At 41.0% G+C, this 22719-nt stretch overlaps 1 protein-coding gene across 1 annotated transcript in view; it reads left to right on the forward strand.

The window, feature by feature from the left end:
• The first annotated feature begins 19859 nt into the window (after nucleotides 1–19859).
• The window catches only part of LOC102096552 (IgGFc-binding protein-like), a 72879-nt gene continuing 70019 nt past the window's right edge, over nucleotides 19860–22719 (forward strand). Inside the window, exons 1-3 of the mRNA XM_065073226.1 lie at nucleotides 19860–20226; nucleotides 21678–21727; nucleotides 21817–21966. Coding sequence (XP_064929298.1) covers nucleotides 20159–20226; nucleotides 21678–21727; nucleotides 21817–21966 — 268 coding nt within the window. The 5' untranslated portion in view covers nucleotides 19860–20158. The remainder of the gene's footprint in view (nucleotides 20227–21677; nucleotides 21728–21816; nucleotides 21967–22719) is intronic.

Genomic DNA, 22719 nt, shown 5'->3' on the forward strand with positions numbered 1-22719 from the left:
CTGCAGCCTTTTCTTGCCACTGTCCTCACAAATGTAGATCATGTTTTGGTGTAAATCTGAACCCAGTACATTTGTCATGTCCGGGTGGCAATGCTGGCTATACTGTTTGTAAATCCACTGAGAATAATGTATTTGTGCTGTGGGATGACATTCCATAATGAGATTGTGATATTCCATGGCCCAAGATTTGCAATTTCTGACAAAGACAGATTTCATGAACAGCAAGGCTGCTGGGAGACCTGCTGGACTTAGGGGACATTCATAAGCTAAGATCCTTCTAACCTACTCAGCCATAACTCAGATACAGCAGAGACAGTTTCTAGTGCTTTTTAGACCAATCACTAATCATCAGTAGCTACATACTTGATAATATATTTGCATTCAAAACACCACACAGCACAAAATAACTAACCGTAGAAGTGCACAGTCAAGAAACTGCATTTATTTACAAGCCAGCCTATCATATTGATCCAACTACACTTAATATAGCAAGTACAATAGTAAAAAAATTCATTTCCATGTCTAGAACCACTCCATTTATTCTCCTCAGAGATTTAGAAAGCTAATCCTTTTAATCATGAGATTCTGCTTTTTTCTTTCTTTGCTCTCAGTTGTAGTTTATTTATGGAAAGCTTAAAAAATTTCTTCAACCTTATTTGTGGAAATAGACATATGCCACATCCTTCCCTTCTGTGCTGTGAAAAGAATTTGTATATGTGTGTACTTATGCATGTATACAAATCTGCATGTAAATTCATGCCACTCTAACCCTCACAGCTAGTAAAACACACTAACTTGTTTCCTCTGTCTCGCTGGAAAATAATCAGTCTGGACTTAGTAAGGTAGGCGAATTAATACATTTCTATCATTTTATAAAAGCGGCCTTAGAAATGTTGTCGTGTTCAAGGCCAGAGAATAAGAGGAAAATTGTTAAATTACAGCTTCTGTATAGAGCCCAGCAGAATTAGGAACTCAGCCTAAGCCTCCTGAGTCTCAGTCTTGTTTCTCTGGCACTGAAACCAGCTGTCTGTTTAAAAGCACAGTACTTTTAAATGGCTATTTTATCCTATTAGACTTCTTGTTCTTTGCTTACATCACCATATGTGCAAACATGGAAAAGCGTTTCATGTAAGTTAATAAAAGAGAAGCCAGGGTACAACACAAACTCTACATCCCCTATCCATGCCCAGCCCAGGCCAAGGGAAATGCATGGAGCAGTGACGAGGTTACTGGAAGCTGAAGGCCTTCTTACTGGTCTGAACTGGAAGTTGAGTTAAAGTCACTATGAAGCTGATGCTGCTGGTTCTACCATGGAGCTGCATTCAGTGACTCAGGGCGTGCTCCTAGCCCTAATTTCTCACAATTGGATCACAGATATCCCACTTTACAGGCAGGTAAAACTAAAAAAAAGCAGAGCAAAGCAATCTGTCTGTGGTCATACAATGTCTGTGACAATGCAGAAGTCTCAGTGTATCTCAAGCCTGTCCTATCGGTCCCTGAAGGTGTAGCTGCGTGCAAGCCACCTATGCTGGGTACTGTGCATTCACATGTATAAGCAAATGTATTTCTGTAGTTTATTTGTTTGGTTTCCCACGTCCACGTCTCCTGGCATAACAGCTGACCAGGCCTGCGGATGGGTAAGAGAGATGCTTACACATGAAATGAGTACATCTATGAAAGCTGCCATCTCCCAGGACTGTCCTGCAGATGTGGACATCCAGGACCAAATCCTGCCCTGGGAGGAGTGGACAGGGTTTCTCTGCCGTCAGCAGTGTTGTGTCTCCTGAGCCACAGTGCGTACTTGGCTCACACTCTATGGCCTCAATCAAGCAAAGGGTTTGTAAAGTGGTGCAAAAGAAGCATTGATGGGGTTTAACATAAAAGGTAGAATCAGGCCACTAGAGCTGACCATTTAAATCCAGCAGGTCACTGATTCTTTTGTGTTGATCTGAACTGGCATAATCAAAACCTGGCTGGGTTCCACTTGTCGTCTCTTCATCACACATTACTTACCATCTGAATTTCCCTGCATTCAGAGAACACTCCCACCCCCTCCTGCCCTGCTCTCTGAAGGAACAGTTAGCCTGAATAATAAGATCTCTCTATAACAACATTCTCTCAGAAATCCCAAATGCCAGAGACTGCACATCAGTATGTACCATCTCAGTCATTCACACACACACACATCAGTGATTTTTCCCATCTCTGGTATGTCAGTGCTGTTTACAAATCAAATATACTTACATATATTTCTGCCCTTTAAAAAATGTAGCATGTTGTGACCAGTGACAGTCCAGCATGACCACAGAAGTTGTATTCCTGAGATACTACAAACAATGGGTGAGTTTGTCTGTAAACAAGAGGCTTGTATAGCCCATGGGCACAGTCTCAAGCCAGTGTTTGCATGCAAAGTCCCTTAGGTTTTGTAAAGCAGGTAACAGAGGGGCTTTTTTTGTGTGTTTTGTGACCCATATTTCAGTTTTATTATTACCAAAAGACAGAAACCTCCCCTTGCATTACTAATCTTCAACAAAATGTCACGGTCACTGCCACTAAAAGCGCTAATATCAAATTTATTGCTGGAGTCATGGCTGGATGCCATTCCAGTGGTATCTCCATTTCTAACACACCTGTCCAGGCATTTGCTTGGAGCTGGTTTCTGCTGCCCCAGGGAAGGCAGTGCAGTTGTGCCTGTGGATGTTTGGCAACAGAGATCCTGCAGTGAGGCTGGTTCTTCTGAGCATTTGGCCTCAGCCAGTATTTTGCAAAAGAGAAGAAAATCAGGGAAAAAAATGTTAGAAAATGATCCTGGAAGAACATTTCCAAAAACCTAAGATACTTCTGTGGACCTCATGCAGAACTCTGAGCACTTATTTTGCAGCCAGGCCCTCTGATCTCTACACCTGGTCAATGTGGAAACCCGAAAACTTAGTAGCAGGTGTGCTTGAAAAATGGAGGTTTCTCCTCTATAAATGGTTACCATGAATGATGCAACATTCGGAGAAGTGTCTGTGCTAATTTTTTTATACTTATTTTAAATCCAATTTCACTAGACTCTACCCCATATATTCAGCTTCACGCTTTCTGATCTCTATGTTGATAGCTCAGCATGGGGCTGGAGAAGCTGTCCCAGTTGGAGACAGTGGGAATAGTGGGAAGAGAATGCAATGAGTGCCAGCAAGACTGTCACAGAAGGCAATTAGGGATAATGAAATAAGTAAATTAGCTGGATGCTTCTGTAATATGATCAGTGGCAAAGCAGTAACAGTAGTAACTTGTTTGCCATAACTGCATGTGGATCTCTCAAAACTAGTTTTCCACACTGTTCACAGTACCAGGAAAAAAGCAGTAGTTTATCAGTGGTATATATTCCGCTTCGATTTCTGAAGTTTCCTCCACAGCTATAAACACTTGTGATACTTGTCTTATTGACATCTCCCCCTGCAGAGGAACATCAGTTGGCGAGAAGCACCAAACGATTAGGCTGGTCCTAGAGCAGGGCAGCACAGAGCAGGCAGGCCTGAGGATCTTAAAAAACTCCTGCAAGCTGCAGCAGGACCTGTGCCTGCGTGCGTCAGCACTTAATTCACCCTGAAAAAAAAGCCTAATGATGGGCTGGATTTGTTCTTAGTACAAGTCTCTTGACTTCAGCGGATTTTCCCTCGCAGCGAGCTTGTCCTGACGCACTCACATTGTGCAGCCAAGCAGAGCAGCAGAGGCTCTGGCTGGCAGACCATAATCAAATCCCACTTCAAGTAATCCAGCCAGCCTGCTGCCAAGGGTTTGGAGCAGGGAGAGAGGCAGCATGCCAAAACCATCTCCTGCAGAACTGCATTCTTCCCTATTATTTAGTTATACTGATGCTGACAAATGTATTTTTAATCTTTAATTTTTACTGTTTGGGGCTACCTCACCAGGGTTCAAAACTCAGGGTGGCTTCTGACTGAAGAGCCAGATCACCCTTCACAGAGATCAACACTGAGTCTCCTGCAGCATTCGCTGTGGTCACAACCAGCACCAGGACTGCTGTGAAGGACTCTGGGTGCCATTTGCATCAGTGGCTTCGGGTGGCACTAGTGCTCCTCTGCACAGCAAGATGAAGCTCCTGGTCCTGAGCATGGCAGTTCCTGCCTTAGCAGCACGAGAAAAATGAGCAGATTCTGTTCCAGTTCGTCAAACAGATGCTGAGTGAGAGATTTAAAGTCATTTACTTCTCTAGAAAATTCCAGCATGAGGAAGAAAAATGAAAAGAAGTCCTTCTGGGATGAGCATAATGATTTCCCAAAGCAGTGACCGCAGCCTAGCTGGAAGTGGGCTGAATTCACGAATTTGTTTCACATTGTTGTCACTGTAAAACTTCACCTACTGATGCAGCAGAGATTGCTGGCTCAGTGCATCCCCATTTCTCTGCTGTAGGTGATTTAATCCCTTTGGCCTTTTATACTCCACAGTGAAACATAGGAAGCTATCCACCACCATTTATCTGTACTGCAGCATAGGCAGGGCTGGCTGAGGTAGGGATGGTCACATGCCATATTTAAATAGTGGCTTGCTATTGCTATCTCATTATTACATAAGAGTCATTAATTGGAAGGCTACAGAACAGAGGTTATTTGAGAGAGCTGACGTCTCCCACCAGGGATCCAAGAGATAGAAATTTCCTGACTCCACATGTGCATCCTCTGCCAAAGGCTTATACAGCCCACACTTCCTTATGATGACAACTTTCTTTGAGGGAAAAATATATTCTAACAAGCAGCCCTTAATCCTTCAACTACTGCTACAAAGAAACCTTAAAATAAGAGCTCCTGCAGTATATCACTTTCAAAATGTATGTGCCAGGAGCGATAAAAACCCTCTTTTATACTTAGAAAACAAATCTGTTTCAGTTGGGTGCACTCAGACATTCCTTCTGATTTGTTTAACATGCATCTTCTGTCCAGTCTGTCTGAATAGAGACCAGCTTAATGAAGCCCAAAGATGTAAGGCTTTTAGATCTTTTTTCTGTTGTGGATGAAGCAAAAGCAAAACTGCTGTGGGATGGTGCGGATCAGACAACAGAAATAACATTGATATGTGCCTTGATTTGTTGTATAGCAGCCATATGGTGAGGTTTGTAGTTTCTGAATAGATAGCAGAATTCTCCCAGAAGTTGCTGCACAGGGAATCCATGAGGAATCCTTACAGCAGAGACAGGTGGCCAAGAGCTGCCCCATCACACATGCTGCTGTCAGAATGGAAATACACCCATACCAGAGCTGCAGCACTCTGCCCATAGTAGCAACCAGCTCTTTCCTGCCTCATCTCATCATTCCTTTGGTAAAGAGCTGCTCTTTCTGCTGTACATTCTTGCTCTCTGGTTTGGGTCATCTCCATGGCAGAGAGGAATTTGTGGAAGCTGGCAACACCTTCAGCTGCAGTCACTGAACACCTTCCTCATCTTTAGGCAATGAGCTTTGTCATCTCCTCCTTTTCTGTTGGCATCCTTTCGTGACAGGCAGTGAAACTGTTTATTGAGTTGTCTTGTGAGTTGAACATTTTCATGTTCATAGAACAAGATAATCCCAACTTGTACATTAACATTTATTTGGCTGCAAAAATAAGCTCTTCACACCCAGTGACCTGTGCCCTTCCCCACCCTCAGACAGAGGCCTCACCCAACATATAATTCATGTTCATTGTCCTGCCAATCTACACAATCTTGTTGGACTGAGGGAAGATTTGACGGTCAAAGGCAGAGCTCTCAGTAATTCTTTTGGTTCCCCAATGGGCAGGTCTAGCGGATACACTCTGCTTGATCTCTGCTGTGATGACACATTGGCAGAGAGGGGCTCTGTAAGGCAGAATGGGTCATGTCCGAAAGGTTTCTTAGATCAAAGTCAGCAAGTAAACCACCAGCAAACTGGAAACCAGTGCATTTTATTGAGCCATGACAGGCTGCAGCAAAATTGCATTCATCAGAGAAGGCTTTATTGCCACCCACAGACTTTGTCTCTGCTGAGATCAGGCTTCACATCAGAAAAGGCAGATGAGCAGTGCCCAAAAGAGCTTGCAGTCCTAATAGATGAAGATGAGAGAAATAATGGTTTTTTGTCTCTACCCTACTGATAGACAATGGTGTCGGTGTACCTCCAAACTGTACACTGCCGCTCAGGGCCCTGAACCAGCTCATAATGCTCAGTGTTGTTAAAAATCACCATTTGGACAGGCAAGGGCAGCACCATAGGACATTGCCTTGAGCTAGCACACTTCTCACCCTGACTTACCAGATTTGTGCTGTGTGAGTATGGCTAGATTGCTTCTAGACTGACTGGCAGTTACACAGCTGGTCTGGCTCTCCACCCCTCAGTTTCTTTGGATTTCTTTACATCAAAGTTACCTGGATGTACAATAGAACATCCACCCATCACTATGTGAATAGGCTGTATTCACCCAAGGATTTAACCTTGGGTCTTCTGCCCAGTATGTAACTGAACATAAACTTCCAAGTCAGCTTCCAGTAAAGGGGCATGTATTTCAAAGTTGAAGAGTTAACAGAGGGAAATACCTACTTGAAATCATTTTAACATCAACTTGTTTAAGTATGAGTTAAAGTTTCCTTCTGGCAATAGCTGGGAAATAAAACTGACGCTTCTTTAGCAATTACTGCAGCAATGTTAGATAAATAGATTTTGTTGTTCAGTGTCATCCATCACCACATAAGTCACTCAAGGAATCCTGATAGAAAGAGACAAAGAAACAACCTCAAAGAAAAAGATAGTTTTCCTCAAAGTTTAAAACTCTTTCAGAAATTTGAGGGAAATTCATAGATGATCTTTTACAGATTCATTTTATATTCCTAAAGAATCTTTTATGAACCATCTTTCATCCATATGTACCTCAGAGTATGTCTCTTCTATATTGAGACTAGTTTTTACCCACAGGTTTCAGGAAGGGCTGATGATTTGGGATGCTCCCATGCTAAGGACCCTACCTTGACAGACCTGGAAATGTTGAAAAATATTTAAGTTGCCTGAACTGCACCATTCATCACCAGTAAATCTGCATGACTACAGGACCTCTGCTCAGCTCCTACTTTCTTCCATTAACCTGAGAACCAGACAACTCCTAAGCTTTCATTTACACTGTGCTCCCAGTCATGCAATGTGAAAGGATACCATTTGAGGTAGTCACGCTACTGTTGGAGGATTCCTTTCATTTTTGTACTTTCTACAGCTGTAATCTGAGGCAATTAAAGAGTGTGACTCAGAACGTGTCTACACAACGCAGAGATTTTCAGTCTACCACTGATTCATCCCATTGTGCAAATTGCCCTGACTCATTCAAGTCATTACAAAAAAATGAGATTATGAACAGCATCCAGACCTGAGACTTCTGTTACTTCAGATTTTTCAGTGCCTTCAAGGTACCAGAGATTGTTAGCTAACTGGGAAGAGTTAAAATATTTTTATGCATGGACAAACATTTAGAAGGCATCGTTTTGTAGTTCCTAGTCAAAGGGTTTCTAAAAGACCAACAGATATCTGATGTAAATTTAAAGACTTTCATTTTAAAGTGTTAGGTGATCAGGATGCTTCACTCCTCCTGCCTAGCTTAAAATTACCCTGAAGTAGCTTGGTTTTCAGAGGCCATCAGGCACTCAGCACTTGAACGTCTTGAAATTGAGGTGGTCAGAACAACTACTTACTTTTGAGAATTTGAGCAATTAAAAGTACATCTCTGCTGCTTGCTTTAGTTACTGATGATATAGCCAGAATGAACTGTTTGAGACAACATTTTCCTTAGGATTATGAGCCTCAGGTTTTGCTTTCCTGGTGTTCTCTAACCATAACACAAGCCATTTAAAAGAAACTCCTCTGAAACAAGACAAAAAATTCTATTCAATCTATGTTTTAAAATTTTAGTGACCTTTTCCTCATTAGCAGGTAGTACTCCCTTCATTAAACAAACAAACAAACAAACAAGGCTTATCTTTTGCTTGGGGGGAGTGCATTTATTAAAACCATGATTTTTGGCACTGTGTCTGTCCAACTTCACGAAGGATCAAATTTCAGGCCAAAATACAGTTTGGCTACACATCTATAACTGAATTTCCTATTCTGGCTGCATTAAGTGCACGCAGCAAGCTCCAGACCAACCGTGTGTGAGCCAAGCCTCATTTACACAGCACCAAAGTGTTTCTATAGATTAAACAGGTAAATTATGAGGAACTAGATTTGTTATCCTGCTTCCTCTTCAGTGTTCAAGCTGCTGCCCCAATACCAATGGGCACACACAGGTAGGAAAATAACAACGTTCAGTTCAGATCTGGACATAGAGCCATGTGAAAAGCATATTGGAACAGACACAAGTGTAAAAGTAAGAAAGGAAACCAAGTTGCAAGCAGAAGGAGCTGGAAATACATTTGTGGAAAAACTGCCAAGACAGAACCAGGTTAGGTAATCAGATCCTGAGGAGAGAGGAAGAAAAATGCCTGTGGTGGTAAGGACTGGATCTGCTGTGCTCTGCCCCTAGAAAGCAGTGGCAAAGTGCATAGATCATCTGCAAGTACTGAAACAGCTGAAATGTGAGGAACTAACAAAACCCACTGGTAACACCATGAGGCAGCAGAGCTTAGGTGGTCCCACCTCACTGGTAACTCTAATGTATCATTACAAACCTGAGGAAATGCTTCTCTTTTTAGTATGCTCTAACAGAGAGGAAATTACTGACGCACAAGAAAAATATTCTGCCACATGCAGAACTATGTTAAAACCCCACAAAACAAACCAAAGAAACCTCACACCTTTATACAACTTCTAGAATCCCAAACTCAGTAATTTATTAATGACAGACTTTAAAACTATCTTTTCTACTTTCTTCACTTTGGGCTTATTCTCTGTAAACATTATAACATTTAAGTACATTATTGCATATTATTTATCCAACAATATAATGTTTTTTCTATTTTCTAAGGTTCTTGTACCTGTTCTCTTCCATACCAATATTTTCAGCAGATTTCTTGAACCTTTGACTCCAGACTAAACCAGCATACTCCAAATGAGCCAAATGCCTTGTTGACTATAGCTCCCGTAGGTGACTCAGCATTCTACCCCAAATCAGATCAGTCCTTCTGTTTATGATACAGAATTCTGCAGAATACTGTGAACACCCAATCTTTTCAAAAACTTCTTTTGCCCTGTTACCTTCCTTTATGTATAACCTGTATTTTAGTAACAGAAGCACAACTCTGTATTGGGCTTCAGTGAATGTGCGTGCATATTACAAATGCTACAGATCTCTGTACCACTGTTCTGTTGGCTTCCTCATCTAATACATCCATAAATCTGTGTCACCTGCACACCTCATCAGTCATGATTTTTATGGTTTCTTCCACATCATTGCTAGAATATTAAACAGCATACGCCCCAGAGCTGAGCCTAAGCTACACACCCAGGCTGTGTAGGGCAATACACTCAGACTGTGATAATCCCTTGTTTATAGTTACCCCCTGGGTTTCATCAAATAACAGAACTGGAAAAGGAACTCCTCAAGAATAAAAATCTGTTCTCACAAAAGCATTTTGCACAGTGCATAGAATGTGGCTTTGCTAGAGGATTGCACTTACTTAGAACTCAATCAGCTGCCTGGTAGGGACTATGTAAAAGTACCTATACTTACAATGTTTATTTAGGTACTCACAGTGTGTGAATAATCATGCAAAGAAAGCTTAGATGTCAGACCTACAGAAGCAGTGTGTCTTTTTGAAGACATCCTTAGACATCTCTTCTACAGCCTAAGGCATGAGCAAATCTTTAATTAAAGGACTGCAGCATGGATGACATTGCCTGTAATCTACAGTGCTGGGATTATCCAGGCATTACCACAGACTGTTCCTAATGGTTGCTCCCTCCTCGTGCTCTTACCTTTGTTTCATTTTAGGCAGCCTCCTCAGTGTCTGGTGATCTCCGGAGACAGAAGAGGTGACAGAAATTAGGAGGAAGATCACCAAACAAGTAGATTAGAGAAGTTATTGTCTTTCCTCTGCTCCTGTCCACATTTTTGATGCCAGGGTGTCTGACTTCATCAATTTTTCTTCGTTCTATTAAAGACGGAAAGTTAGTTGTGAAATTCAGCCCTAAACTTTGGAGGAAAAAGAAGAGAGGACTGTGTGTAAAGATATGTACAAGTGTGGAAACAAAAATGTTTGCCAAACATTAAGGAGATTTATCCTCAGTTTCATAACATGCCAGGGCTGGAGAATGCAAAATGCCTAAGCAAGCTCAAAAGCACTTGAGGCCTTTGCTAAACTCACTGAGATCAATAGGGAAAACACAGGACTGCTAGATGATGAACTTAAATGTCTCATTGAAACAGGTCTGAAAGGCAAAAGATTGAACCCAATCTTATCCAATCTCAGGAAATTAATCAAAAGGCAAAGGTCATGATATCTGGCTGTTTGACTCAACCTTTGAGAAATACCCATTCTTTTCAGGCCTATGGAAACTTCATACCAACATTAAAATCTGTAGGGATAAACTAAACAATAGCTCTTTTCTTATTTTCTTCATTTTATCGGCAGCTGTCGAAGAAGTTGATAAATTTGCACAAACATCAAGATGAAGCGGCTTGCGATGAAGAGCTAACTCAGCAGGTCTGCAAACAGAAGCAGGTACTGGACTCCAGCCAGCTATGTGCTGGGCCGTACCATCACGGTGCATATCAAAGCTCACTCTTTTGAACACCAGGTGTGGTGAAGATGGAGTTTGGACTCAAGGAAGAAATCCCTGCCATGGTGCTTGCTCAACTTCTCTACAAACTGAACCAACACAATAGATAAAATGAGACCAGACGCAGGAAACGAAACTGAAGAGCAACTCCAGCAGGAACGGAAAATTGCTACGGTGTTGCTGCACAGTCCCCTGGTCACGGGAGCCCCATAGGAAACTGATTAATGGGTAAAACAATCAAAGCCTGGAGAATCTCCTCCTGTTTGAGACAGATGTTTTGAGACAATGGGGGCCTGCCCACTACAGCTTCCATCCCTGTACCAGTCTTTTCCTCTTCCCCGTCAAATGGGACACCACACCACCAGCACCTCACGTACCAACTCCTAAGCCAGCTGGAGCCATCTCTGGCCAGCCTTGGGCAGTTCCAGACCCCCAGGCTGAGCCTATGTGTAGGGGTCAGGGTGAAGCCCAGTGAGGGGAAACAGAGTCAGACACAATCTGGGATGGCCAGGGCCGTAAGAGCAGGCCAGGGTATCAGCCCATGGGGCCCACAGTCAAAGAAAGGCCAGAGAGTAGCCTTGGGGTGGGCTGATATGGGGCTGCCAGGTTTGTGGGTGGAGGCACCAGGTGAGGCTGGTCAGATCTCTTAGTGCACTCAGTGCCCTGAGGTTATGCTCAACACAGATTGTCTTGCTTTTTAGCTCAGTTTTTAAGTACCAAAACACGAATCCTTGCTTACCACCAGCTACTGAAACCTGCATCTCTGGCACATCTCAGCCTGCTGACAGGCTCAAGTGAGTGTCCTTGACCAGAACAGCTGTCCCAAGGGTTTACCATGGCAACTCCCAAAAGTGATTCACCACCATCTCACCAGAAGCACAATTGCATTCAAGAAAACCAGGGGAAGTTCAGCAGTGTCTCACCTGCCTGCCTGCCAGGAAGAAGCCTCACTCTACACTGCCCTTCACAAATACACAGTTTTTTCTTTCCTAGATGACTGACACAACGCAATTTGACCACCTTCACGTCTTAAGCATTGCTCATCTGCTTGTGTACTCACAGCCTCTATCGCTGCCACTATTTCACTTTGGTGAAACTTTAGTGTTTTACCGATCAGATGAGTGCTCCAGTCCCTGAGCTAACCAGGAATTTTCATTCATGTTTTTCTTTTTAAGATCTGCTCATTCTCTGTGAAAAATTAAACCCCTATTTATTAGAAAGACAGATTTATGTGGGATATGGAAGACCAAAGTACAAGAACTCACTGTGCAGAACAGGTGTTTGAGATAAAGTGCTTCCTTTCCACTCTGTGACCTGCAGCAAGTCCTGTCATGTCATACTGTTCCACTATGTGAAATGGGCAAAAATTTTCAGAAATAAGGAGCAAACCCATGTGGCTTTACTGAGTGAATGCAGCTGGAGTAATTTATTGCACCTGGTTCTTTGAGCACAGCAGTCTGGAAAGCTGTCCCTAGTTGTCTGTGTGTAAATAGAGCCCAGAGCAATGCTTTACAACTTATGGTGGCTTGAGAGATTTTTCTAAGCATATTATCATATTATTTTCTTCATTTTATTTCTCTTCTGAATTTCCATGTTAACACAAGGAAATAGAAGAACTGTGAATAAAATGGATGCTATTTTCCACAGTAAAATCTTAACTGGTTAGTATACTTAAATTTATGTAGTGTTTTGTTCATAAAGATTTTCTTACAGATTATCCTCTGATATATTCCTTGTATATCAGGTCTAGAATAAGGAGAATTTGCCAGGTCTTAGGGGTGTTACATGCTCCATCTCTAAAAGGCTTATTCAAAACTACAGGGAAGATTTACATGTTTGCCTCTCTTGGAAGCCTTTTATTTACAACATTAACAGTGTGAAGGGAATTGCTTCTGTTTCCCAGCTTTACTCAGATATTTCCCTGACATTGCTAACTCTCCTATTTTGATCCTAGTCTTAAGAAATTTTTTTCATAAACCTAAGCCTAAATGGATATTTTTGGTCTGTAGATGGTGTTTTGCTTAAAAACAAACAAGGGAAAGAAGCATTCTACTTCTTTGAAAACCTGAAAACATAAACTGATGGTGGCCTGGAGGCTTTGAACTTTTAAGGTGGTGAAGAAAAAGCAGAGATGTCAGCTTTGTGAGTATTAAGCCATCACAAAATTATTTCTGAAGCCTAGTATTAATTTTTGACACAGTAGTAAGTCCTGCTCATGGCACAGATGCAGTGTATACTGTCCAGGTGAATCATATGTTCTGTCTGGTTTGACTGTCAAAGAAAGGTCCATCTGCTCTGTATTGCATTACTCCTGGTTAGAGCACATTTACAGGTACTTCTGTTTGCATTCCTGAATGCAGGCATGAAGATAAGCTTATTGCCTGATGGGTATATATTCACAGTAATCATAGAGGGACTCAGAAGGTCATGGTGTTTCCATCATGACTGGACAAAACCCAGACCAACTTATCACAATTTGAAGTTACTTAGGCTTTAAGCAGGCTGTGAGCTGGGTGACTTTCAGAGTTCCTTTCCTCCTTTAATTATTGTATGATTCTGCAATTTTTATGCATTGCTATGGGCCTGTCCAGCTGAGGAATTTTGGCTGATATAATTCCAGATGAATCAAAGCATTGCAATAGTTTTATTCATACAATCACACACGTGGGCATAGTATCCTGAAATAAGGGTAGCATATTCTGATATTATCGATCTGCTTTTGCAACTACAGTATTATTGTTCAGTTTCCCTATGCACAAGAGAGATGAGGAAAGATTGTATGTGGCAGGTGTATCTGTTCTCAATGAGGCATCACAGCAGGAGTCTAGTGAAAGCGTTTTCCAGCTCTGCATTGTTGAGCGTGCAAAGCTTACTTATTTCTGTAGAAGCTTCTAGATTTCTTGAGTCATATATGATTTTAGTATAATGGCAATATCTTTCTGAATCATGTTAATAGCTACTAATCTTCTTGCTCTTATCAGTACAACATGGGTCAGTGATGCTCAGCAAGCACTGGCTGTCTAATAAATCATTGACACTGACTTTGCTGGCAATAACTTTAGCATGTCTGTTTCCAAGAACTACTTGCTGCCTTTGTTGGGTGTTCATTTCCCAGGTCGCATCCTTCACTCAGGCTCATTCTTTCACCAGTGAGAGTCTACGTTGCCACCCTCCTCTACCTACTAAACTCTGAGATAATATATCCAGAGGCTTTCCTCTTGGGTCCAGATCCACTGCTGTGGGCACTCTTTCTCAACAGAGCATATCATATTTAAAGGTTGAAAGATAGTTTCCTAATTTAGATCATAAAAGCAATTTATATGCATGTGTTCTGTTTAATAATCAACATTTCCCTTTATAGTGGCATGGTACCTAGTACTCCTTGTCCTTCATCTATGTGTGTTTTATTATCCATAATTTTTAGATTCAGTGGCAAAGAGGGAATCTTGGAGATATGAAATGTGTAAAGTTTGAATTTTGACCACCGGAACACAAACCAAAGCATTTTAGCTTGATTAAACTACAATTATCCTTTCTAGAATGTCATACTTTGAGCAGACTCAATCTGACAGAAAATGCTATCCAATTGTCTTTGGTTTCTGGAAAAGGAAACCACAGTCATACACTAAAATTCATCTCCTGTGGTCAGCTATATTTCCTGAACTTTGACACATATTTTTATGTATATATAAGTATATAAACACACCCAGATGTGATCTAGAGTCCTAAATGCTTTGCTGATAAGGAACCCTGCTTACCTCCTGAGACATAATCCTTGTTTTCCTGCGTAGCTCAAAACTCAAGTACTCTTTTATGAATACAGTTCACTTCAAAGCAAAAAGCAGAATGCTGATCACTTACCCTGAACCCATCAATGACACGAGTGATCTCCATTTCAGCTTAGTTCATTTCATACAGAGCTTGTAGAACAAACAGCAATGCATTTCATAAGCTTCATACCTTGCTAGAGCCCAACATGGGCTTAGTTTGTGATGTGAGACAGACTGAGCAACAGGTTAACTTTCCCATCCCTTTCCGCTTGTAAAAGTGGCAGGAGCCACCAGACTGAACCTTTTTTAAGCTCAACTCAGTCAACTCTCAGTGGGTTTTCCTGTAGACTGGGCAGAGAGGTGTCTGTGATCTGGGTAATGGAGGGCAGTACAAACCTCCAGTAGTCATGAGAAGTGCAGGATTTAGATCAGAAAAGGTCATATGAATACATGTTGACGAATTTCTTTATTTTTTAAGTAATTTATAATTTTACATCTCTATATAATTACATTAAAAGGAAATTGTGCTATGATTTTTTGTGAAGCAACTGCAATAACAAAGTTTAATAGCTTAATTGCAGGAATCATTGCATACCCAGAGGGCTCTCTTGCCCTAACAAGTGACCATACCTTAGGAATATACCTTGAGAGGAAGTAGCCTGATCCAGGAGGTAACAGACGGGAGAAGTCACCTTTCCTGAAATGACCAGGAAGAGGTTAGAGGTTTGCAGTATTACTCAGGACATGAGGAACAGGCTTGGAAGGCAAAGAACTGCACCAGGCCATTTAGGATCTGTAGAAAAAATCAGATAGGGCCCAAAGAGCTGTTCAAAATGGGGTTGAAGCAAGTGAAAGGCTTGTTGATGTTACAGTGCTGAGGATGGAAGGGACAATGTAGACTTCATCATCTTCAAAGGAGTGTACAACAGTGAGCTGAAAATTCAAACAAATTTCAGCATTCAGTAAGCCAAGCCTGAGATTTCTGATTTTAAACACAGCTGCATCTGTAGTACCAGTTATGTTATAGAGAATGAGCCTGGAGTCCCTTTTGTTCACACTAGAATGAACTAGGAGCAGCACAACCAGCTTTTACAGTAGAATATTGGAACTGAAACAGGAAAATCCTTTATCTTGTAGGTAGCCTGGTTTTACAAACCCTTTGACAGAAACAGAAAGCACCACTCTTCCTCTGAAACTACTGCTAGAGAATAGTCTTTGCACAGCACAGGTTTATGGTGTATCTTAGAACCAAGCCAATAAATACAATAAATACATCAAGGTGCAGATATAAAATTGCTAAACTCCAGTGAGCCAGAAGCAGTTGATCAGATTATCACTGAACAAAAAAAAAAAAAACAACAACGCTACATAAATAAGGCAGTTAGAGAGATAAATATCAGCAGTTTCCTCCTGCCAGAGATCTGCCCCCAAAATTCATATTCAAACCTGTCATTTATATCTTATCTATTATAAATAGACAGACTTGGAAAAATTTCTGGGCTTTAATGAACTGATTAACTAGTGTCATGTTTGCAAATACCTGCTGGAATGCCAGCAAAAACTCTTTCTCACATTAATTGGGAGGAATATTATGTTCCTTACCTTGGAATGTTGGAAGTTAAATACATTGTGAGTGTATTTCAACTCAAAGATAAGAAAGGCCTTGATAGTTATTATTTTAGTAATACATTATCCATATAGTACGTGTAGGCAATTGACAACTGACAATACTGACCAAAAAGCTGCTATCTTTTAATTTGTTATCTCTGCACTGTTCAAAGCATAAGAAAGAGAATGAAACTTTAGTGTGGCACCTGCACTGTAATAAGAATGCTACATTCCATTTTCAAAATTGTTACAGCTCTCAGACCAGGAAAAAGCTTGAATTTTAAATCTAAGCTTCAGTTTAGAGAGCTAGCAGTTAGAAAAACAATCCCAGCCTGTACTCAGCAGAACATAAATACACTTTACTCATCGAAGAGACATCCATTTGGTTTCCAGCAACAGAAATACCTGTGTACTTCCTTCTCAGCCCATCAAAGCATGTTACTCAACAGAGCAAAGGTGGGATTAGTTGCACCTCTGTATAATCTAAATTTATCTGGTTATGGATTTATGAGTGCTGATTGTTTGTTTCCTAGCTCCCTAGTGAAGCTTTACCACAGCAGTGACTTGGGAATAACTCCAACAGGAGCCAAGCATAGACTGATATCTGAGAGAACCAGAGGTTTGGCAGTGCCTTCTCACACACAACGTCAGTAACGGCTGAGTGGAGCCCAGAGGGCACTGGGAGTTCCAGAAACAGAGACAGAGGTATTACACGTTACAAAAGCTGACTCAGGCATATGTTAGAACAGAGGAAGAACTTAATAATTAACTGGATAGAAATGACACAGGGATCCTTTTACTCACGCAAATTCTATCAGTTTAACTAAAACTAATACAAAACCCCAATGCAGTTATATCTGTGCAAAGCCCAATGAGATACATTCATATTGTCTGAAAATCAGGTAATGATGTTTAGTTTTTATGTGGAAATTTATTGAACCTGATGTATTTCAAATTTAGAGAATTTGCACAGAATTCTGCCATTTAAGAACAGCTATTTAGTTAATCCAGTTAAAGTGTTGTCTAGATATAGTCTCAGACAGAATAAGTCCTGGGATACACATGTGCTGTGAGTGTATTTCATATCAGCCAGTGACCTCTCTGCTTTGCTCTAGGTAGCAGCAGAGCAGTCTCCCATAGTGTCACTGAAGATCAACTAGCCCCAAATCTATGGCTTAGGAGAAAAAGGTTTTGTATAATTTTCCCTGTTTTTTAAGCTTGCTGAGCTCCCCAGCTTTCTACTGATCACAATACCACAGACTGAGCACCAGCAACATGGTGAAGTTCAATTGCTATTCATCGGAGAACACATGGACTCAAGAAAATGAAGTAACCAGATTTAGGCACTTGAGGACCATCACATATGCTAGAATAACAGCGCAGCAAAAGCACACGCTAAAATGGGGTAACTGCTGAGTTTGATTCTTTTACTGTTTGATTTTTCTTGCTTGGGACAATTTTTTGGTTGTCTTCACTGTGCTGTCCCTTTGTGGTGGTTTCAGGCTGATCCTGCCTCCTGAGAAACAACTTCATCCTGCAAAAATGAAAAAGAGAAAAAATAGACTCTGTTTAAGAGCCCCTTTCTGACCACTAGCCAGAAATGAAGTTGTATGTGGTATTATCTCTGTCCTTTTGGGGATGTTGTATGTCACACTTCTCAGTGACAAAACCTACAATTGGCATCTTCTGCTGATTTTGTGTGGGAAATCTGTTTGTGTAACCTAAAGGCAATTAGTTCCCATGAGGAGCCTCAGTGTACCTTGTCAACAGGGAGCAGCTGAGGAGAATTTCTAATACTGGCTGCAGATGGGGCAAAATCTGGTGTCTGGTTTCAAAAAGCAACACAGCAGTACAGGGCACTAGGAAACCAGTCGTAGGGATTAGCTGCCAGGTATGCATCACTTGCATCCTTGGTTTAAGGCAGAAGAAAAACATAACTTCATTGTAGGATTGTCTGCAGCTGCCTTTCCTTGGAAAAGAATTTTAGCTTCATCGTATCAGAAATTAAGCGCTGCTGTTTTTCTTCTTCCTTGGGTTGCCGTGCAGTCCAGACCAGTATTTTTCTACAAATGGCAGTGTCATCCAGGTGTCTTCAAGGGATACGAAGTGTGCAGATGGAGAAGAGAAGCAGTAGGCATGCAAGGTGATCAATTTGACTGTCAGAAATGCAGGAGAGCTGTCACATCTCACTGGAATCAAACCGCAAGTCATTTCCTTGTCATCCTTCCTCTATGTAAACCAGCTTATTAACATTTGTCCCTTGCTGAAAAGCCCTGATCAGTACTCCGTTTCACATTTCACAGAGTACCTGAGCTAGCATTAAACAGGAATGACAAAGTGACAGAAAAGGTCACATAGCATGGCTGGAGAGCGTACCATGTTCAATTGACAGGAGTGTTCATGGTGCATATTTGTCGTGGGTGTGGAGGGGTCGATGAGAGTGCATCATCTGGCTGGGCAGATTTACCAGAGGGTTGCTTTCTTTCCAAGATGGACTCACATCTTCTTGTCAGAATCATACAAAGCAGCACCAGATTCATGAGGAATCCCTAAATTTTCTGTGGAAGGAAAGCATGTGTGTACATGGAGGGCCCCTTGCTACCCATTACAGTGCTAAGGATAGCTGTTGCCCAGATTACCACTTGTTGGACAATCGTCTCAGCACCCCTGCTGAAAATGCAGTGTGCTCAACACAACTTTTATCTGAAGGTCACTTGTAATCTTCACACTGAGTTCTCCTCAACAGAACTGGAAAAGTGTGGTCAACAGTTTTGTGTGGGGAATGAGTCTCTCTTGTCCCTAAATCACAGAAATCCTCTTCTCGGTTAATGGATTGCAAAAATACATGTTTTCCCAGGAAGGAGTTTTTAGCGGAGAGGGATGATTACCAGTCAAGTCAACATCCACCCTTTGGCTTTGGAGGGGCTCATGTGGGGCTTGTTGCAGAATGTAGCCACAGGCCCACTCTCAACACAGCAGTTAACACCTAACTTGAAAAATATCTGTTTCTGCTTAGCATCCCTTGATCCTTCCTTGTTTGTCTTGTTTCTGTAAGCAACCTCCTCAGTTATTTGTTAATATCAAGTGAAAATACTTTTGTGGATGGAGTTGAAGAAATTTCAGACGTAAATTATGAAACCTTCATGACCTTAATCATTGGAATATAATCACAAAGTGAAAGTCATTGTAACTAAGAGGCCACTTTTCCAGAAAACCCCACTGCCAGAGACATCCTCCTTTTAGAAAAAAAAAGGAGCCATGGTTTGGGGTTTCCAGGCAATGCAGGAAAATGCTGTATACTTTCTGATACTCCTTTGATTCTCATGACTTATTAAATACAGGTGGCATAGGGAATTTGACTGACTTTGAACGATTTCTTTGCAGACCCCAGTGCAAGGAAAGCTACAAAGGAACAGAACAGTGGCAGTGGAAACGATGCACCTACTTTTCTGCTTTTCCTGTGTCAACAACCAACAGAGGCTTCATTGCAGCCCAGAAAATATTTCTTTTCTTTTTAATCAGGGGCAATTAGGTAGCAATAATATTTCAGCAAGTTTCTGAATTGTGCCCACAGCAACTGACTGTTGTGAGGAAATTGAAAGCTTGTTATCTCATCTGGTGAATGCTAGTTTCAGAAAGGGAGAAAATTCAATCAATATGAGAAATCTCACTTATACTAGCAATGAAAGCTGCACAGGAGGTTTGAAATGAAGAAAGTTGTCTTGCTATCAATGTGAGAAAAACTCCCTTTAAAATTGCGGACTTTTAAAATATGCAACAGCAGCAACAAAAACTGCCTAAATCAAATCAATTTATCCAGGAAACAACTAAGGCTGCCAAAGTAAGCGGTAGAGAACATGAGCTTTCTGATTGTATGTGCTTTTCTTGGGGTAGATAACCCAGGGAACATAACTGATACATGTTTAGACAGATTTTTATAATCGCCTCCACCCTCTGGTCAATATATACTTCTGCTTCTGTAAGGTCATCCTCATTTACTCCTGTCTGAGTGTAGCTGCTGGATTACAATGCAAACTGTACCACACAGAAGACTTGATTCTGTTTTCTAGCATGGGAACCCTCTGGCACTTACAATACACCTTGATTTTATTCTGTATTTCAGTGCTGAATACTGCAGGGTAAGTAACACAGTACTGAATGTAGCTTAATTCAGGAAGCCTAGCTGTTAATGATAAATATCCTTTCTTCACTTTTAAATGTGGAATGTTTATTCAGTTTTGAAATATAGAATGTTGTACAATTGAACCATGTCATTTAAAAACAAAACAAAACAAAACAAAAAAAAAAAAAAGAGAAATAATTGAATTTTGTGGTTGCCTAATTCTGTGCTGACTCCTGTCTTTGTAAGAAATCTGTAACACATAGATTTCTAATGACACATCTGAAGAGGAGAGATCTTGACAAAATATCCACAGTAGTTATGAAGCAGTTTCGGCTCTGAATATACCTACGATAACCTTTGCCTTAGGACTTGCCTGATGTGTAACAGTTTAAAGACAGCACTGTGTAGAGATCAAGTGGCAACTTTTCACAGCTTTTTCTTTCTTATGGAAGAAGAAATCCATGAAGGAACAACGAAGAAAATTTTCTTTATCTGTCTTCACATATTCTCTTTCCTCCTTAGCCATAGCTCAATCTGTTTTCACGTTACTTGCTGCATTTAATTGATGAACGGATTGTGAGGTATTTGCTCCTAATCTCCCTAGTTTCTCTAAATGTCATTGCTTAGATTTTGAGGGGCAGTGGGGACATTCACTGTGGTGCGTTCACTTAAGGACAGATTCTCTATACTATGTCAAGTGCAATAAGGATAATTAAGGTGGGTGCAGCACAAAGGCTGGAACTGAATCCTGCATCCTGAAACTGTGGACCACTTCCAGAGCATGTAAAAAATTGTTATTGTAGACTTGCAGTCCTGGAAATTCCTTCCCTATGTAAAATACCCAAAGAGCATAGCCATCTATGCTGTGATCTGCGGTGAGATGTTGGTCTTGTGTCAACTCATCCCTGCAGGACTGTGTAGCACCACAAGTAATATGCGTTTGTAACTGCTTTTGTTCCTCAGCATTTTCAGGGTAAATTAAAAGAGCCGAACGAGATGACAGCTCTGTGTCATGAAGAAATTTGCAGGGGTTAAAGGAAATATATAGCCTTCCAACAAATAACAGAGCTACTCAGTACACTAGTTTACTGGCATTTATACACTTTGCAACAGTGGGAATGACAATGCCATGGGCAAGTTAATAGCAAGTCTTTGCTATTATACTGGTATTGTCTGAGCTGAGCTGCATCCATCCATCCCTTCAGTACCTAGGAGAGTCTTCTTTCAGTTCAGGGGGGTACAGAGCAGAGGATCCTTCCAAAGATGAAGAACGGAAGCTCTCAGAGCTTCCTCATGAAGGAATAAGTAAATACAGGAAAAAAAGAGTCAGACATTAATGAAACCCTGGGTCTATTCAGTTATTCAGTGAAACACCCGAAGTTGTGTTGGCACCCCAGACATTCTTTCTTAAACAATTTTTGAGTCACTAATTCCACAAGTGCTTCATTGTGTTGTTTTTCTTGGCAGGATCAAGCAAAGACCAACTGGTGGCCTGAGAACATGGGATCCTGAAACAGGTAACTGCATGTCATTAGTGCTGTTGACATCCAAGGCACATTTTGAACATACTAGCTCCTCTTCCTTACTTTCATGTACTGTATTTCAGCTTACCTCACCAGATGTGATTTTAACAACAACTCAAGACCATTTTGTGACTGGACCCAACCTTGCAATGTCAACCAGGGACTGTGGATACGAACCAAGCACGACACTCCAACTGATGGAACGGGCCCTGATGCAGACTATCCTGATGGAAGTAAGTGCTTGGTTGTGGCATTGTTGATTTCCTTTGGAAGACAGCTTGACTACATTTATTTTTCTTTCCTGGAAAGAGGGATAGATTCATGAAGCCCTTTGAAGTGTGTCAGTTTTGTTTCATGCTGACACCTGTCTTTGACTTTTCACTATGTCAGGTATGAGTAAATTAAACTGGGTTGCCCTGTTATGGGCTGGAAATCTTTATCAGTGGAAAAAGCAGAAGAAATTAAAGAATATCTTTAAAAAGCTTGTCCTTAGCTATATGCGATTGAAAAACTGGGGTCTAATGTGGTCATTTCATCAAATGTGTGCTTAGTACGGCTCCATCTCTATCTGTTTGAACTGCTATCCTTGTACTAGCAGATCCATTTAGGGAGGATCAGTCTGCAGTCATGCTGCTTTCTGTAATTATCCCAAGACTGGAAGGTCAGCTGCTGTCAGACTCAGTTAGTAAGCAGATTAGAACAGTATTAGTTGGGATTTTTGTTAAATAATTTTCTGCATTTTTAGTATTTTGATAATAAAAATTAAAATTGCCTGTTGAAAGAAGAAGTATTTTTAATTTGGATTCACACAAAAAATTACGTTTTGCTTTTTCAGTTGACACAGACCATATAACTTTAAATATGACTTACACATTCTTGCCAACTAAAACATATGACTGAATGTTAGAGGCTGTGTGGAGCCATACTTTAGCATACAAAAATGGTCATGCATTTCTTTTGATTCCTTTCCATAGTCAGATGGAGAG

Source organism: Columba livia, chromosome 9 (assembly GCF_036013475.1).
Source record: "Columba livia isolate bColLiv1 breed racing homer chromosome 9, bColLiv1.pat.W.v2, whole genome shotgun sequence".
NCBI classification, from domain to species: Eukaryota; Metazoa; Chordata; class Aves; order Columbiformes; family Columbidae; genus Columba; species Columba livia.